This window comes from Panicum virgatum, chromosome 2N (genome assembly GCF_016808335.1).
Source record: "Panicum virgatum strain AP13 chromosome 2N, P.virgatum_v5, whole genome shotgun sequence".
NCBI classification, from domain to species: Eukaryota; Viridiplantae; Streptophyta; class Magnoliopsida; order Poales; family Poaceae; genus Panicum; species Panicum virgatum.
Window position 1 is genome coordinate 57,013,772 of NC_053146.1, and position 12,247 is coordinate 57,026,018.

A 12,247-nucleotide genomic window follows, 5' to 3' on the forward strand; every position below is an offset into this window, starting at 1 on the left:
GGTTTGAGCGGGTGTTCGGGGGTTTTGGGTATGATAGCAGGAGTCAAGAGGGGGAGGATGTTTTGAACTTCGTGTTGGCCTACGACTTGTTGATAGTGAATATTCTTTTTAGGAAGAGAGAATCCCATCTTGTGACCTTTCGTAGTGGACTACACTCGAGTCAGATTGACTTTATCCTTGCTAGGAGGGAGGATAGACGGGATTGCTTAGATATTAGGGTGATACTTGGGGAGTGTGTTGTCCCTCAACACAAGCTTGTGGTGGCGGACTTTCGTTTTCGAGTACGTGTCCACCGGGACAAACGTGTTAAGATTATGAGAACGAAGTGGTTGAAGTTTAGAGGGGAAGCGGCGCAAACGTTTAAGGATAGGATGCTAGGTGAGGGGTCTTGGAAAGGAGAAGATGCTGACGACATGTGACTAAAGATGGCGACATGTGTCCGGAAGGTGACCTCAGAGGTGCTTGGCGTGAGTAGGGAAGGCAAACAGGAAGGGAAAGACACCTGGTTGTGGAATGACGAGGTGCAAAGGGCTATTAAAGAGAAGAAGGAATGTTTCAAGCGCCTCCACCTTGACAAGAGTGCAGCCAACATCGAGAGCTATAAATTAGCGAAAAAGGCTGCAAAGCGAACTGTGAGTGTAGCAAAGGGTAAGGCGTACGATGATCTGTATCAGCGACTAGGCACGAAGGAAGGGGAGAAGGACATTTGTAGGATGGCTAGGATTCGCGAGCGGAAGACACGGGACATCAACCAAATCAAATGCATCAAGGATGAGACGGATCGACTTCTAGTGAAGGATGACGAGATCAAGGGCGGATGGCGAGAGTACTTCGACAAGCTGTTTAACGGAGAGAATGAGAGCACTACCTTTGAGCTAGATGACTCTTTTGACGACACCAACAGACGTTTTGTGAGGAGATTTCAGGAGGCAGAAATCGGGGAGGCTTTGAAGAGGATGCAGGGCGGTAAAGCGATGGGCCCTGATGGTATCTCCATTGAGGTGTGGAGATGCCTAGGTGGCAGAGCGATAATATAGTTAACTAAGATTTTAAATTTTATTTTTCAGTCAAACAAGATGCCTGAAGAATGGAGAAGAAGTATATTAGTACCGATGTTCAAAAACAAGAGAGATGTTCAGAGTTGTACTAACTACCGTGGGATTAAGCTGATGAGCCATACGATGAAGCTCTGCGAGAGGGTTATCGAGAGGGTTATCGAGCACCGCCTAAAAAGAGTGACAAGTGTGACCCAAAACCAGTTTGGGTTCATGCCTGGAAGGTCGACTATGGAGGCGATTTTCCTAATACAACAGTTGATGGAGAGATATAGAGAGTAGAAGAAGGACTTGCACATGGTCTTTATTGACCTCGAGAAGACGTATGACAAAGTACCGAGAAATATCATGTGGTGGGCCTTGGAGAAGCACAAAGTCCCAACTAAGTACAGTACCCTCATCAAGGATAGGTACAAAAATGCGATGACGTTTGTCCGGACATGTGGTGGCGACACCACAGAATTTCCTATTAACATAGGCCTACATCAGGGGTCAGCATTGAGCCCTTATTTATTTGCTTTGGTGATGGATGAGGTCACAAGGGACATACAAGGTGATATCCCTTGGTGTATGCTCTTTGCTGATGATGTGGTGCTAGTGGATGAGAGTAGAGCAGGGGTAAATATGAAGTTAGAGCTATGGAGACGCACATTAGAGTCAAAAGGGTTCAGATTTAGTAGAACCAAGACCGAGTACATAATGTGCGATTTCAGCGCATCTAGGCATGAGTGTGGTGATGTTAGTCTCGATGGGCAAATGGTGGCCCATAAGGACAATTTTCGGTATTTAGGTTCGATGCTACAAAAAGATGGCAACATTGATGAAGATGTTAGGTATAGAATCTCAGCTGGCTGGTTGAAATGACGTCAAGCTTCTGGTGTCCTCTATGATAGGAGGGTGCCACAAAAGTTAAAAGGTAAGTTCTATAGGACAGCGATTCGCCCGGCGATATTATACGGTGTTGAATATTGGCCTACAAAAAGACGACATGTCCAGCAACTGAGTGTAACAGAGATGCGGATGTTATGGTGGTTTTGCGGGTACACAATGAGGGATAGAGTCCGGAACGAAACTATTCGGGAAAGGGTAGGGGTGGCACCAATTAAGGAGAAACTTACCCAATATTAGTTGAGATGGTTTGAACATGTCCAACGGAGGCATCCGGAAGCGCCGGTGCGTAGTGGAGTGTTAAAACATATTGATAAGATAAAAAGAGGTCTGATTTGGGACAAATTTTAAATTATTTGATTCTTCCCTGAGCCAGAGTTGCATTCCGTTTTACACAGGCACAAAAGGTTTAGCTCAAGCACCGTCCAATATACATAGAGATTCGTGATCCTGAAGCTCTTGTGCTATGTGTCTGGTCTCTTGCCCCCGTCTTGCTCACCTCCCCTATCCGCCGTGCCTGCGAGCCTCGCTTTCGTCGGCGTCTTCCTCGCTCAGTCTTCACCGCAGAAAGTGAGATTGAATTGAGATTAAGCTGCTAATCCCCTCCCCTCTTGGTTCGATTCCGATTTTGTTTTGCGTTTTTCTCTTGGCAAAGTTGTGCTCCGAAAGCTGAGCTACACGCTGTTCGTGATGGTCGTTTCGCTCCCCAATCCAGCAGTGGCATGAGGGCGGGGCGCCCCAAGATCGGCGACCAGGCGACCAGCGACGTGGTGGTGCGGCTACGGACGCCGGAGGGCCGCGACGAGTGGCTCTACTGCCACTCCGCCGTCCTCGCCGCCGGCAGCACCTACTTCGCCGACCGCCTCTCCGATGCCTGGCCGACGTGCCAGATCCTCGGCTCGCGCTACTGCGTCGAGGTCTACTGCCAGGAGCTCGACCTCAGCTCCCATGTCACCGCGCTCCGGTTCCTATACGCCGCCGAGCCGTGCTCCCGCTTCGGCGTCCGCGGCGCGCTCGGCGTGCTCCAGGCCGCGGTGAACCTCGGCTGCGGCGAGATTGCCGCCGCCTGCGCCGGCTACATCGAGTCCGCCCCCTGGGACGAGGCCGACGAGGAGGAGATTCTGAGGACCGTGCCCGGCCTCGGCGCGCAGTACGAATGCATCCTTGCGCGTCTCCGGCCGATCGATCCGGCTCCGGTGACCCGCATCTTCCTCTCGGCGTTCCGGCACGCGACGCGCTCGTCGGCAGCTGGTCCGGCGCGGGAGCTCAAGTCTGCTGCTCAGGAGCAGCTTGAGTATATGCTCACCGAAGATGACGACGCACCATTGATAGCCCTTGACAACGTCAATGTCAAGTCTCAGGTGAAGGATTGTGTTACTGGTCTGCTGAGCAGGTTCAGTGATTTCCTGAGTTCTGTACTGACGAAACATAAGGAGACGTCTCTTGTTGGTGACATCGGCGATCTTCAGCAGGAGCTGCATACTTTTGTTTGTGACATCTCCTGGGTCTGTCAGATTTTAAGCAAGCTGGAGATGATGAAATGCATTGTTCTCTACTGGGTTGGAGTGTCGTCTGATGTGGTTGAAGCTGTCGAAGTAGTATGCCCTGGGTACGACTATCTCAAGACCAGTCTGAAGGTGGTAGAGGTGTCTGCAAAGGTACTGGAGGCTGTTGCGTTTGGCAATATTGTTCTTCCAACTGAGAAACGTCATCATATGGTGAATGTCTGGATTACCTTTGCAAGGACAACAAAGTCTTTGATTGTTCAGGCCGATCACGATGATGATGAAGGTGATGCTGAGACACCAAAGGCAAACCTGGACAATGAGGTCTGGCAGGGCCTGGAGTCAGCAATCGTTTCAATTGTGCTGACACTGCCGTCAAATAGTCAGGCTGAGATTTTATCAGAATGGCTCCAGTCGAAGCATGTCCGATATCCTGACTTGACGGAGGCATTTGAAGCCTGGTGTTATAGATCGAAGGTTGCCAAAAGAAGGCTCTCTTTCTTGAGCAACATTGATCGGGTGTCTTGATTCTTGACTTGTTGAGTGTCTCTGTAGAAAATGCCTTTTTGTTCATATTCCTGCTGTCAGACTTGCCCCTGGTAGGATTGAGTGTCTGCCTTTCACTGAAACAATCATGAGCGCTCAACAATCATCATGGAGTTCCATTGTTATGATTCCAATTCACCACTGTTGATCAGTTTTGTTGTCAGTTAATTTTTGGTGGATTATCTCCCTTTGTGAACTTACATTGAGCATGTTTGAGTCTGATGGAATGCACACCACTATAGAGATGACAGAATATCCTGGTCAACATACCATACCCAAGTCATGGTCTATGTCTATGTGTGATTGAAGCTATGCTGCAAAACTGGAACAGACACTACTGTGATTGACAAATGGGTAGCAGCAACCAGATATGCCTGAACTGAACGAGTTCTTATGCTTTCGGCAATCGCCATTTTCGTTAGAAGACGCACCAGTATGTTGATGCTCCCTTCGCTCAGATTTCAAGCGAGATGTTGGAGGCGGAGCTGCATGGGCGGTGCAGAAAAGGGCTCTTGCTGCCGTAATGGGATATCTGTGGTGTATGACCTAAATCTTGATGACATCAAGTGGCAGGCGGGAGGGCAGACAGATAGGAGATTACACAGAGTCCCTTGCTGGATTATGCAACGGTCCGTTATTATTGATAAGGCATCATTTCCTGCTCTTGGATGGAAAAGAAGCTTGTAATAAGTTGGTGTGATCAGTTTAACCTTGTCTTTGAGAAAGGAATCAAGGATCCTGTTGCGTTGCGTGACCTGTTAATTGATTGGGTGTTAATCATGAGGTATTTAGATGCATCCATGTGCCTGCCTCTTTTGTTCGTGAGCGATTCTTTGTACTAGCGCTATAGCAGGCAGCGGAATTGACGGAAATAACGATACTTAGTAGATTATAGTATAACACGTTTACGGAGCCTCTCTTAATGTAACAGCGCCCATGGCCTAATGGATATGGCGTCTGACTTCTAATCAGGCGATTGTGGTGGGTTCGAGTCCCACTACTCCTCTCACTAGTGGACCCTTTTTTTTTCTGAGAGAGAGAGGAACTTGTCGACTAAAAAGTTGACGAGCATTTCGACCGTTGGTTGGGTTTGGGATGTCCAAGTCGAAGCTGTCGAAGTAGCACCACAGCACCAAGACGAGCGTCTACTGCGGCTTCTCTCAAAACTTTGAAGCGAAGGAGCTCCGGTTGATGGGGTTTGCGGCAATCATTCCGGTCTTCCGGAGGAGATTACGGCGATTAGAGGTCCTAGGGCCTTGTTTGTAATTTCCTTTCTTTCAAGAACCTTTGTGCATATAGTTTGGTGGCACAGCTATCCTCTATACTTGTACTAGACCAGGATGTACCTACCTGTACTTGTCGTTGTATGGTACTTTTATGATTAATACATGTATGTTTGCTAAAAAAAAACAGCACCAAGACTACTGCAAAGACATGACCAAGGTGAGGACAGATTGGCAGGCTTGATGGGTGGCATTGGTCTAGGCTCTACATTCAATCACTGTCCCAACTCCCAAGCTTCACTGCTTCAAAATCAAGCCACAGCGGACCAACTACTTGCATGTATTATAGGGAGCGAAGTAGGGGCAAAATCCAACGTGGCAGAGAGAAAGCAAGAGAGAGGGAAGTGGGATGTTGGCGGAGCGCCAGCAAAAGTGGATGAAATGCTCTGCCATGCACTTGCCCCCACCGTTCACTTGGGTCTGATTGGTTCATGTCCATGCTCAGGGTTCACCACCACAGTTAATTTCGTTTGCATGATGAGCTAGCCATCTTGCAGCCAGCAGCCGGCGACATTATTAACCATGCTTTGATCTGTGATCCAGACTAACGCAATCAAGTTCCAAAGCTCATTCTCAGCGGAAGTATCATGAGAGTTTCATGTACATAAACAGACTATCATATCACCAATACGGCATTGGATTAATGAGAGCGATGAAATAGGTTTCATCTAGATAAAACTATATACGATGCAACTAGAATTAAATGTGATGGGTGCCTAGCAAATATGAAACAATAAATTATAGAGTGAGTTTGATATATGGTTTTATTTGTATTTTTGTTGAAGTGGCACTCTTGTAAATAACAAAATGAAATAATCTATTGAGGGCCTAATTAACAAGGGTGTCATAAGGGCCGCCCCTGGGGCACTGCCGACAGGGTGACGGCACCGAGTCTTCAAAAATTGCTATGTTAATAGATCTGTCAAGTCATAAGTGCCAACAAAATCCAGTTGCAGATTTACATAGAGAGTAGTCCTGATAGAGAGAAAGACCAATTGATAACTCCTCCATCATCTGTCTGGCTGCCCGCCATTGTGTCTCCTTGACTTCTTCGTGAGATGCCGCCGCAGTCTGTAGATCTTCGGTTCACCACCTATATCTAATTGTCAATTTTGACTAGCTGTATTGTTAAATAAAGGTTCCCATTTTTTATTCCACACTGGACCGCCAAAAAATTAGACCCGGCCCTAAGTGTCATCCGCGACCAATCAAGGGCACTCACTTTTCTTCGGTATGGAAATCGTTCCCTCACTGATTAGATGCCACGACCATATCGAAGCAGCCCGTAATGCGTCAGTTACACCGGCCTAAGACCAATTTTATTGGAGATTTCATGGCATTAAATTTTATGTTAAATTATAAATTTTTTGACATGGTGATGAGAGAGGAGGAGGGAATTTTATGAGACGAGACAGGCTTTATCTCTATAAAACTCAGCCGGTAGTTATCTAGTTTTCAGTCTTAGATCCAGTTTGGTTCATAGGATTTATGCATAAGTCTCTGTACTTTAGTCTCTAAATTCCTGAAGAACCAAACAGGAGGGACTAATAGGAACTTAAGTGCAAGTTGGGGCTAAAATCCAAAAATCCCTCTTGTAGGAGCTTATTGGGACTAAAAGCCTACATGAGGCCTCAATTTCCACCTGCTACCCCTGGTCCACTTTATCCATTCGTCGCCGTCCATGCTCCGCCTGCTGCACTGCCCCCTCCTGCTGCACCCACAGCCGCCCGCGCTCCACGCGCTGGAACTGCCGCCGCCGCCCGCTGCACCCGTCGCCACCCGCACTCCACTTGCCGCCGCCTACGCTCCACTCGCCTCCCACGCAAACTGTCGCCTGCTCGTGCAGGCCGCCGACGTCGTCCGCGCAATTGGCCTCCCGCACAAGCCGCCACCGCCCGCTGCGGAGAGGAGGAGCAGGTCCAGCACCGGCGTCTAGGACCGGAGCGAGAGGAGGTCACGATCGGAGGAGGCGAGAAACGCCAGCAGAGTGGGAGCAATGGGCTAAAGGTAATATGGTTTGTATAGTGCATTTAATGACATTTAGTCTCTTTTAGAGCAAGGCTTATGGTTACGCCCGCTCGTCGACCTCGTGTTCCACGTCAGCTCAATCAGCGGTGTTGTGGTGGTGACCCTCACGTATCATTCAATGCTATGCAGAGTCGAGCAGCAACGTGGAGCTAGGGGAAAGGTGGTTGGTAGGTGTAGGTTGCCGAAAGGTGCAAATCGCCTGTTCCTGCCGGCGTCGAGCAAATCGTCTACTTCGTTCTCTCTCACCCACGTTAGATTCGGATGACGTGTACATGTATTTCGCCAGCTGAGGTGGCTCCATAATATTTACTCTTAGTCTCTGGTTCCAAATAGGTAGGGTTTAAAGTTTTCAAATTAGTTCTGGGACTTAAGAATTCAAACTGAATTTTAATTACTATGTCATGAAACTGTGCACGAGAAGTGACAAAAGCTACCCAGTGCGTGCCCTGCTGCTTGCATTGGCTGTCCGCTCGTTGCCTAAATGTGCTCCAACAAGATCGATGTGCTCTATCTGATCCCTGAGCTGAGGGATCGATCGATCAATGCCGCGGTCTCGCAGCTGTCCGCGTGATCTTGTGCTACGAGGACACCAAGCAGGAGCAACCAGCTAATAAATCAACACGCATCGTCAGCTGGCAACAAGTCTTTTTTTTTTGAAAGATACAGCTGGCAACAAGTCGTTGACGACCAATCAGTGGTTGCAGATTACTGACCGGCTTGGTTTCTCTTGCTCCATCGGAAGTGAAGATGGCTTTACCAATCCTCGCGACTTTACCGGCTACTAGGATTGTGATTGTTCGGCAATCAGCAAGGAGGGAACAAGCGAGATTAGGCCAGGCAGCTGGCCCGTAGTTACTAACACACACACACCATTTGTACTAGTACTACTTTATTATCACTGCCATTGCAAACCAACTTTTTGAGAAGACTTGTCGATAGCTCCGCGACACGAGTGCCTTTTCCATTAGAGCAAGGCTAATAGCCTGTTGTTGGCTGCAAGAGTTTTTACAGTTCATCTCTCTTACTATTTGTATCGTGGTTTAGCTCTCCACTATTAATATATGGCTCATTTATCTATCTCATAAAATTTCTTAATTCTTGTGTCGAAACTGGCTGTAAGTTTATAACTCACTTCTCCTCTTTCTTCTATTCTCTCTCCTCCACCTCAGTATTCAGCTTACTTATAGTCCACCATAATACTTTGCTTTTAAGGTTTTCTTCGGATGTCATTTCCATCGAGCCGGCCAGGAGCAAAAGCAGCGGCGTACACGGAGGAGGCCCGAGAAAGCCCAACAGGACTTGACTGTTACCAACAACCACGGACTTTTTTTTAAAACATTTTCTAATTTCGTTTTTAGCAAAAATAAATGTCTGATAAAAAGGTGCAAATCTCTATCTCTACCACCTGTTGATATGGCGCCAATTAAAAATGTTAAAGGAGCATTTATTTTTACTAAAACTGGAATTAAAAACTATAAAAATATAAAAATTTAACAACCACGCGGCTGCCAAGCCCAGGAAGTGGCCTCCTTCTCCTGGGCTGGGCCTATCAGCAGATGCAAGCAGAGCCCAGTATCGCTCGCTCCCCTCTCTGACGAGGAAAAGGGTCTTCACTGCGCTGGAATACGCTATTCGGGTGGTCGCCGGAGCCAATGGAAGGGGAGGCTTCGACTGCGAGCAGAAGAAGGGGAAGGGCAAAGCATGGACCGCATCAGCGACCTTCCCGACACCATCCTCGGCGACATCGTCTCCCGCCTCCCCGCCGAGGACGGCGCCGGCACGCAGGTCCTCTCCTCCCGGTGGCGCCACATCTGGCGCTCCGCTCCTCTCAACCTGGACCTCCGCTCCCACCCCGTCCCTCTGGGTAAGGTGCCCCGCATCCTCTCCTCGCACCCGGGCCCCGGCCGCCGCTTCTCCACGCCCGCGCGCTACTATAACGACCTCCGCTCCCGCTCCGCCGCGACCCTGGACGGCTGGCTCCGCTCCCGCGCCCTCAGCAACCTCCAGGAGCTCGACTGCCGCCACGACCTTCCGTTTCGGGACCGGGGGAGTCCTCCGCCGCTGCCCGCATCAGCGCTCCGCTTCTCGGGCACTCTTCGCATCGCCAGATTCTGGTTCTGCCGTTTCCCGGATGGAATCAGTACCCGCTTTCCGGTCCTCGAAGAGCTGCAGCTTTCACAAGCCATCGTCTCGGAGAGCTCTCTGCCAGGGTTTTCTTTTACCGGTGGGAAAAAAAAATTTCGGCACCTGCCGATAAATTTCGTATTTTTCGGACATTTTCTATTTTAAAAATTAATTAAATTTGCGCAAAAAACAAAAAAAAATAATACCATACCGATATTTTTTTCCCTTTTCGCTACTCACCGATAAAAGCGAAATATCGGAAATTTCGGTGAAATTTCGCCGATATTGTTTTCTCTGCTCTCTGCACGCCTTTGCTCGCCGGCTGCCCCGTCCTGCATAGGTGCTTCTAACTTACAACCACGGCTGCTCTCGTGTCCGGATCGCGTCCCCTACCCTCAGAAGCGTTGATGTAGGTCGAGGTGCGGGAGACCTCAGTTTGCAGCAACTCATCATCGAGGATGCTCCCTGCCTGGAGAGGTTACACCATCATTCGGCTATTTCACATCACAAGAAAATGGACATCTGCGTGATGTCGGCGCCAAAATTGGGTATTTTGGGGCATATCTATGACCACTATCCCAGACTTGAGATTGGCCCCACAGTTTTTCAGGTACATGCGTCGTCCGCACTTTGGTCTTCACAAGAATCTCAAGTCTCTTTGCTTCATCATGGTGTCAAGATTCGGATTTTTCTTCACATTTGTCTTCATAGGAATCTCACTTTTGCTTCATCATGGTGTGAAATTTTATACTTTTTGTGCTTACCTGTTACCTCAGGGTTTGCATGTTGTTACCATGGCAACGGTGTTGCGCGGTGTGAAGGTCTTATCTCTGTCAAACAAGAGCCTCAGTTTGAATGCGGTTCTTAACGTCATGAAATGCTTTCCCTGCTTGGAGATGCTGAACATCCAAGTGAGTACTGTGTTCATTTGTATTAATTATTTTGTAACTCAGTATTCTATCGATACTTGTTCTAGAGTAGATTGCCACTATTTTTAATGTTTATTTGGCCTTTTCAGACATTATTCAAAGGGAGGAAAAATGTGTGGGGTAATAACCACAATCTTATCAACACTTGTCTGAAGAAAATTGTGTTGAGGAACTATAGCGGCAACGAGTCACATGTTAACTTTGTCAAGTTCTTTGTATTGAATGCGAGGGTGATAGAGTCAATCAGGCTTGTTTTACGGTTTAGGAATGCTAGCAATGGTTGGATTAAAGGACAGCACAGGCTGAGCCACGGTTGGATTGAAGAATAGTGCAGGCTGCTTGAGTTTGAAGAGAGAGCTTCCAAGAGCGCACAGTTGGAGTTTGTGTCTTCTGATAGATTGTGTGATGAGGCAATCGCGTGATTGGTCAACAGAGGACCCCATTTCCAGGTATCATAACCGGTCCTGATTTCTTTCCATGGATTAGTATGCTGCTAGGCTGTACTATTTATTAAACACTTATTTTGTCACCTGTTTGCAGATTTTCGATGTCTCTTTTCAAGATCGTCTCCTGCAGGATTACTGGACCATGAACCACACACACTTCAAGATCGTGCCCTGAAGCAGATTCAGCTGGTTATTGTTTTGTGCGGTTCCAGTTTTTGTTTGTGAGCAGATTCCTGTGTGCTAGGGCCATGGAACGTTTCAATCTTTTTAGCTCTGCCAAAGTGCAAGAAACGTGCAATATCACTCGTGCTAACTACTGCATATGACTATATGTATAAACTTGTAGATCCGTAATATTCTTGTCTTAGCTCTTAGCGATGGGTTATTGGCCTTGTATGTGCTTCAGGTTCTGTCATCGATCTATGGCTGCCCGGTTGCGGCAACTGAATTTCTGCCCTAATAAGACTGGCTGTTCCTGGCTAGTAGGACGAAAGTACTATGACTGTTTAACGCCATTGAGATGCCTTGACACCCGTTTCATGACAGTAGCGATGATGAATTGCGGAGGCAGAAACTCAAGAGGGTAATTTTGACTTTGTTCATTGTACTACGGTACAACAACAACAACATAGCCTTTTTTCCCAAGCAAGTTGGGGTAGACTAGAGATGAAACCCGAAAGAAATAAGTTCAAGGTTCAGGCACATTGATAGCTAGTCTCCAAGCGCTCCTATCCAAAGCTATTTCTTTAGAGATGTTCCAATCCTTAAGATCTCTCTTAACCGACTCATCCCACGTCAGTTTAGGTCTACCTCTACCCCTCTTTACATTATCGACTAGCTCGAGGATCCCATTACGCACCGGCGCCTCAGGAGGCCTTCGTTGGACATGTCCAAACCATCTCAGCCGATGCTGAGTAAGTTTCTCCTCAAAAATGCCGGAGCCTATGAGAATTTGAGGGTGGACTCAAATATTTAACCTCGCATCAAGTGTATACACATACACACACCCCTCAAAAAAAAATCTGTGTATACACATCGAGCAGAATTGGAACCTGAAAACTGGGAAAGGAAATACAACTTCCAGATTGGGTGGCAGCTTTTCTTTAAAAAAAAAAAAGATTGAGTGGCAGCTTTGATAGCTTTTTCCATAGCAGGTTTTCTGAATTACTTGGATAGGGATGAGCAAAAGCAGACCACCAAATCCGGCCACTCTCCTCGCTATTGCTTGAAGGTTTTCTGAATTACTGATTAGATGCTACGATGGCTGGATATTTAGATACACCGTGACGTAAGCTAGCTGAACTGAGCAGAGAGAGAGAGAGAGCCTGCGCGCGCACGGCACGCTCATCATCGCTGCGAGCCCCACTGTACTGCAGCTTGGTTGTCCGTTTGCCTCGTCTGGCTCCAACACGATGACCTCCCTGAGATTTCCGTCCCCTGAAC

At 47.8% G+C, this 12,247-nt stretch overlaps 1 protein-coding gene and 2 long non-coding RNA genes across 6 annotated transcripts; all 3 read left to right on the forward strand.

Annotated features, from left to right (window-relative positions):
- The first annotated feature begins 2,382 nt into the window (after positions 1–2,382).
- Positions 2,383–4,791, forward strand: LOC120658341 (BTB/POZ domain-containing protein At3g05675-like). Of its 4 annotated transcripts, none has more exons than XM_039936602.1 (2): positions 2,383–2,513; positions 2,659–4,791. In XM_039936602.1, exons 1-2 carry the CDS (start codon positions 2,410–2,412, stop codon positions 3,974–3,976), a joined length of 1,422 nt encoding a protein of 473 aa, XP_039792536.1. In that variant the 5' UTR covers positions 2,383–2,409; the 3' UTR covers positions 3,977–4,791. The 4 variants fall into 4 exon arrangements, with proteins under 4 accessions (XP_039792536.1, XP_039792537.1, XP_039792538.1 ...); XM_039936603.1 differs by having other exon boundaries at positions 2,662–4,791; XM_039936604.1 differs by having other exon boundaries at positions 2,410–2,557.
- A 2,113-nt stretch (positions 4,792–6,904) lies between these two features.
- LOC120658481 lies at positions 6,905–8,382 on the forward strand. Its single transcript, XR_005668696.1, has 2 exons — positions 6,905–7,284; positions 7,435–8,382. It is a non-coding gene; the product is annotated as an uncharacterized LOC120658481 (long non-coding RNA).
- A 537-nt stretch (positions 8,383–8,919) lies between these two features.
- On the forward strand, positions 8,920–11,297 carry LOC120658465. Its single transcript, XR_005668669.1, has 4 exons — positions 8,920–10,039; positions 10,206–10,340; positions 10,448–10,807; positions 10,899–11,297. It is a non-coding gene; the product is annotated as an uncharacterized LOC120658465 (long non-coding RNA).
- The last annotated feature ends 950 nt before the right edge of the window (positions 11,298–12,247 follow it).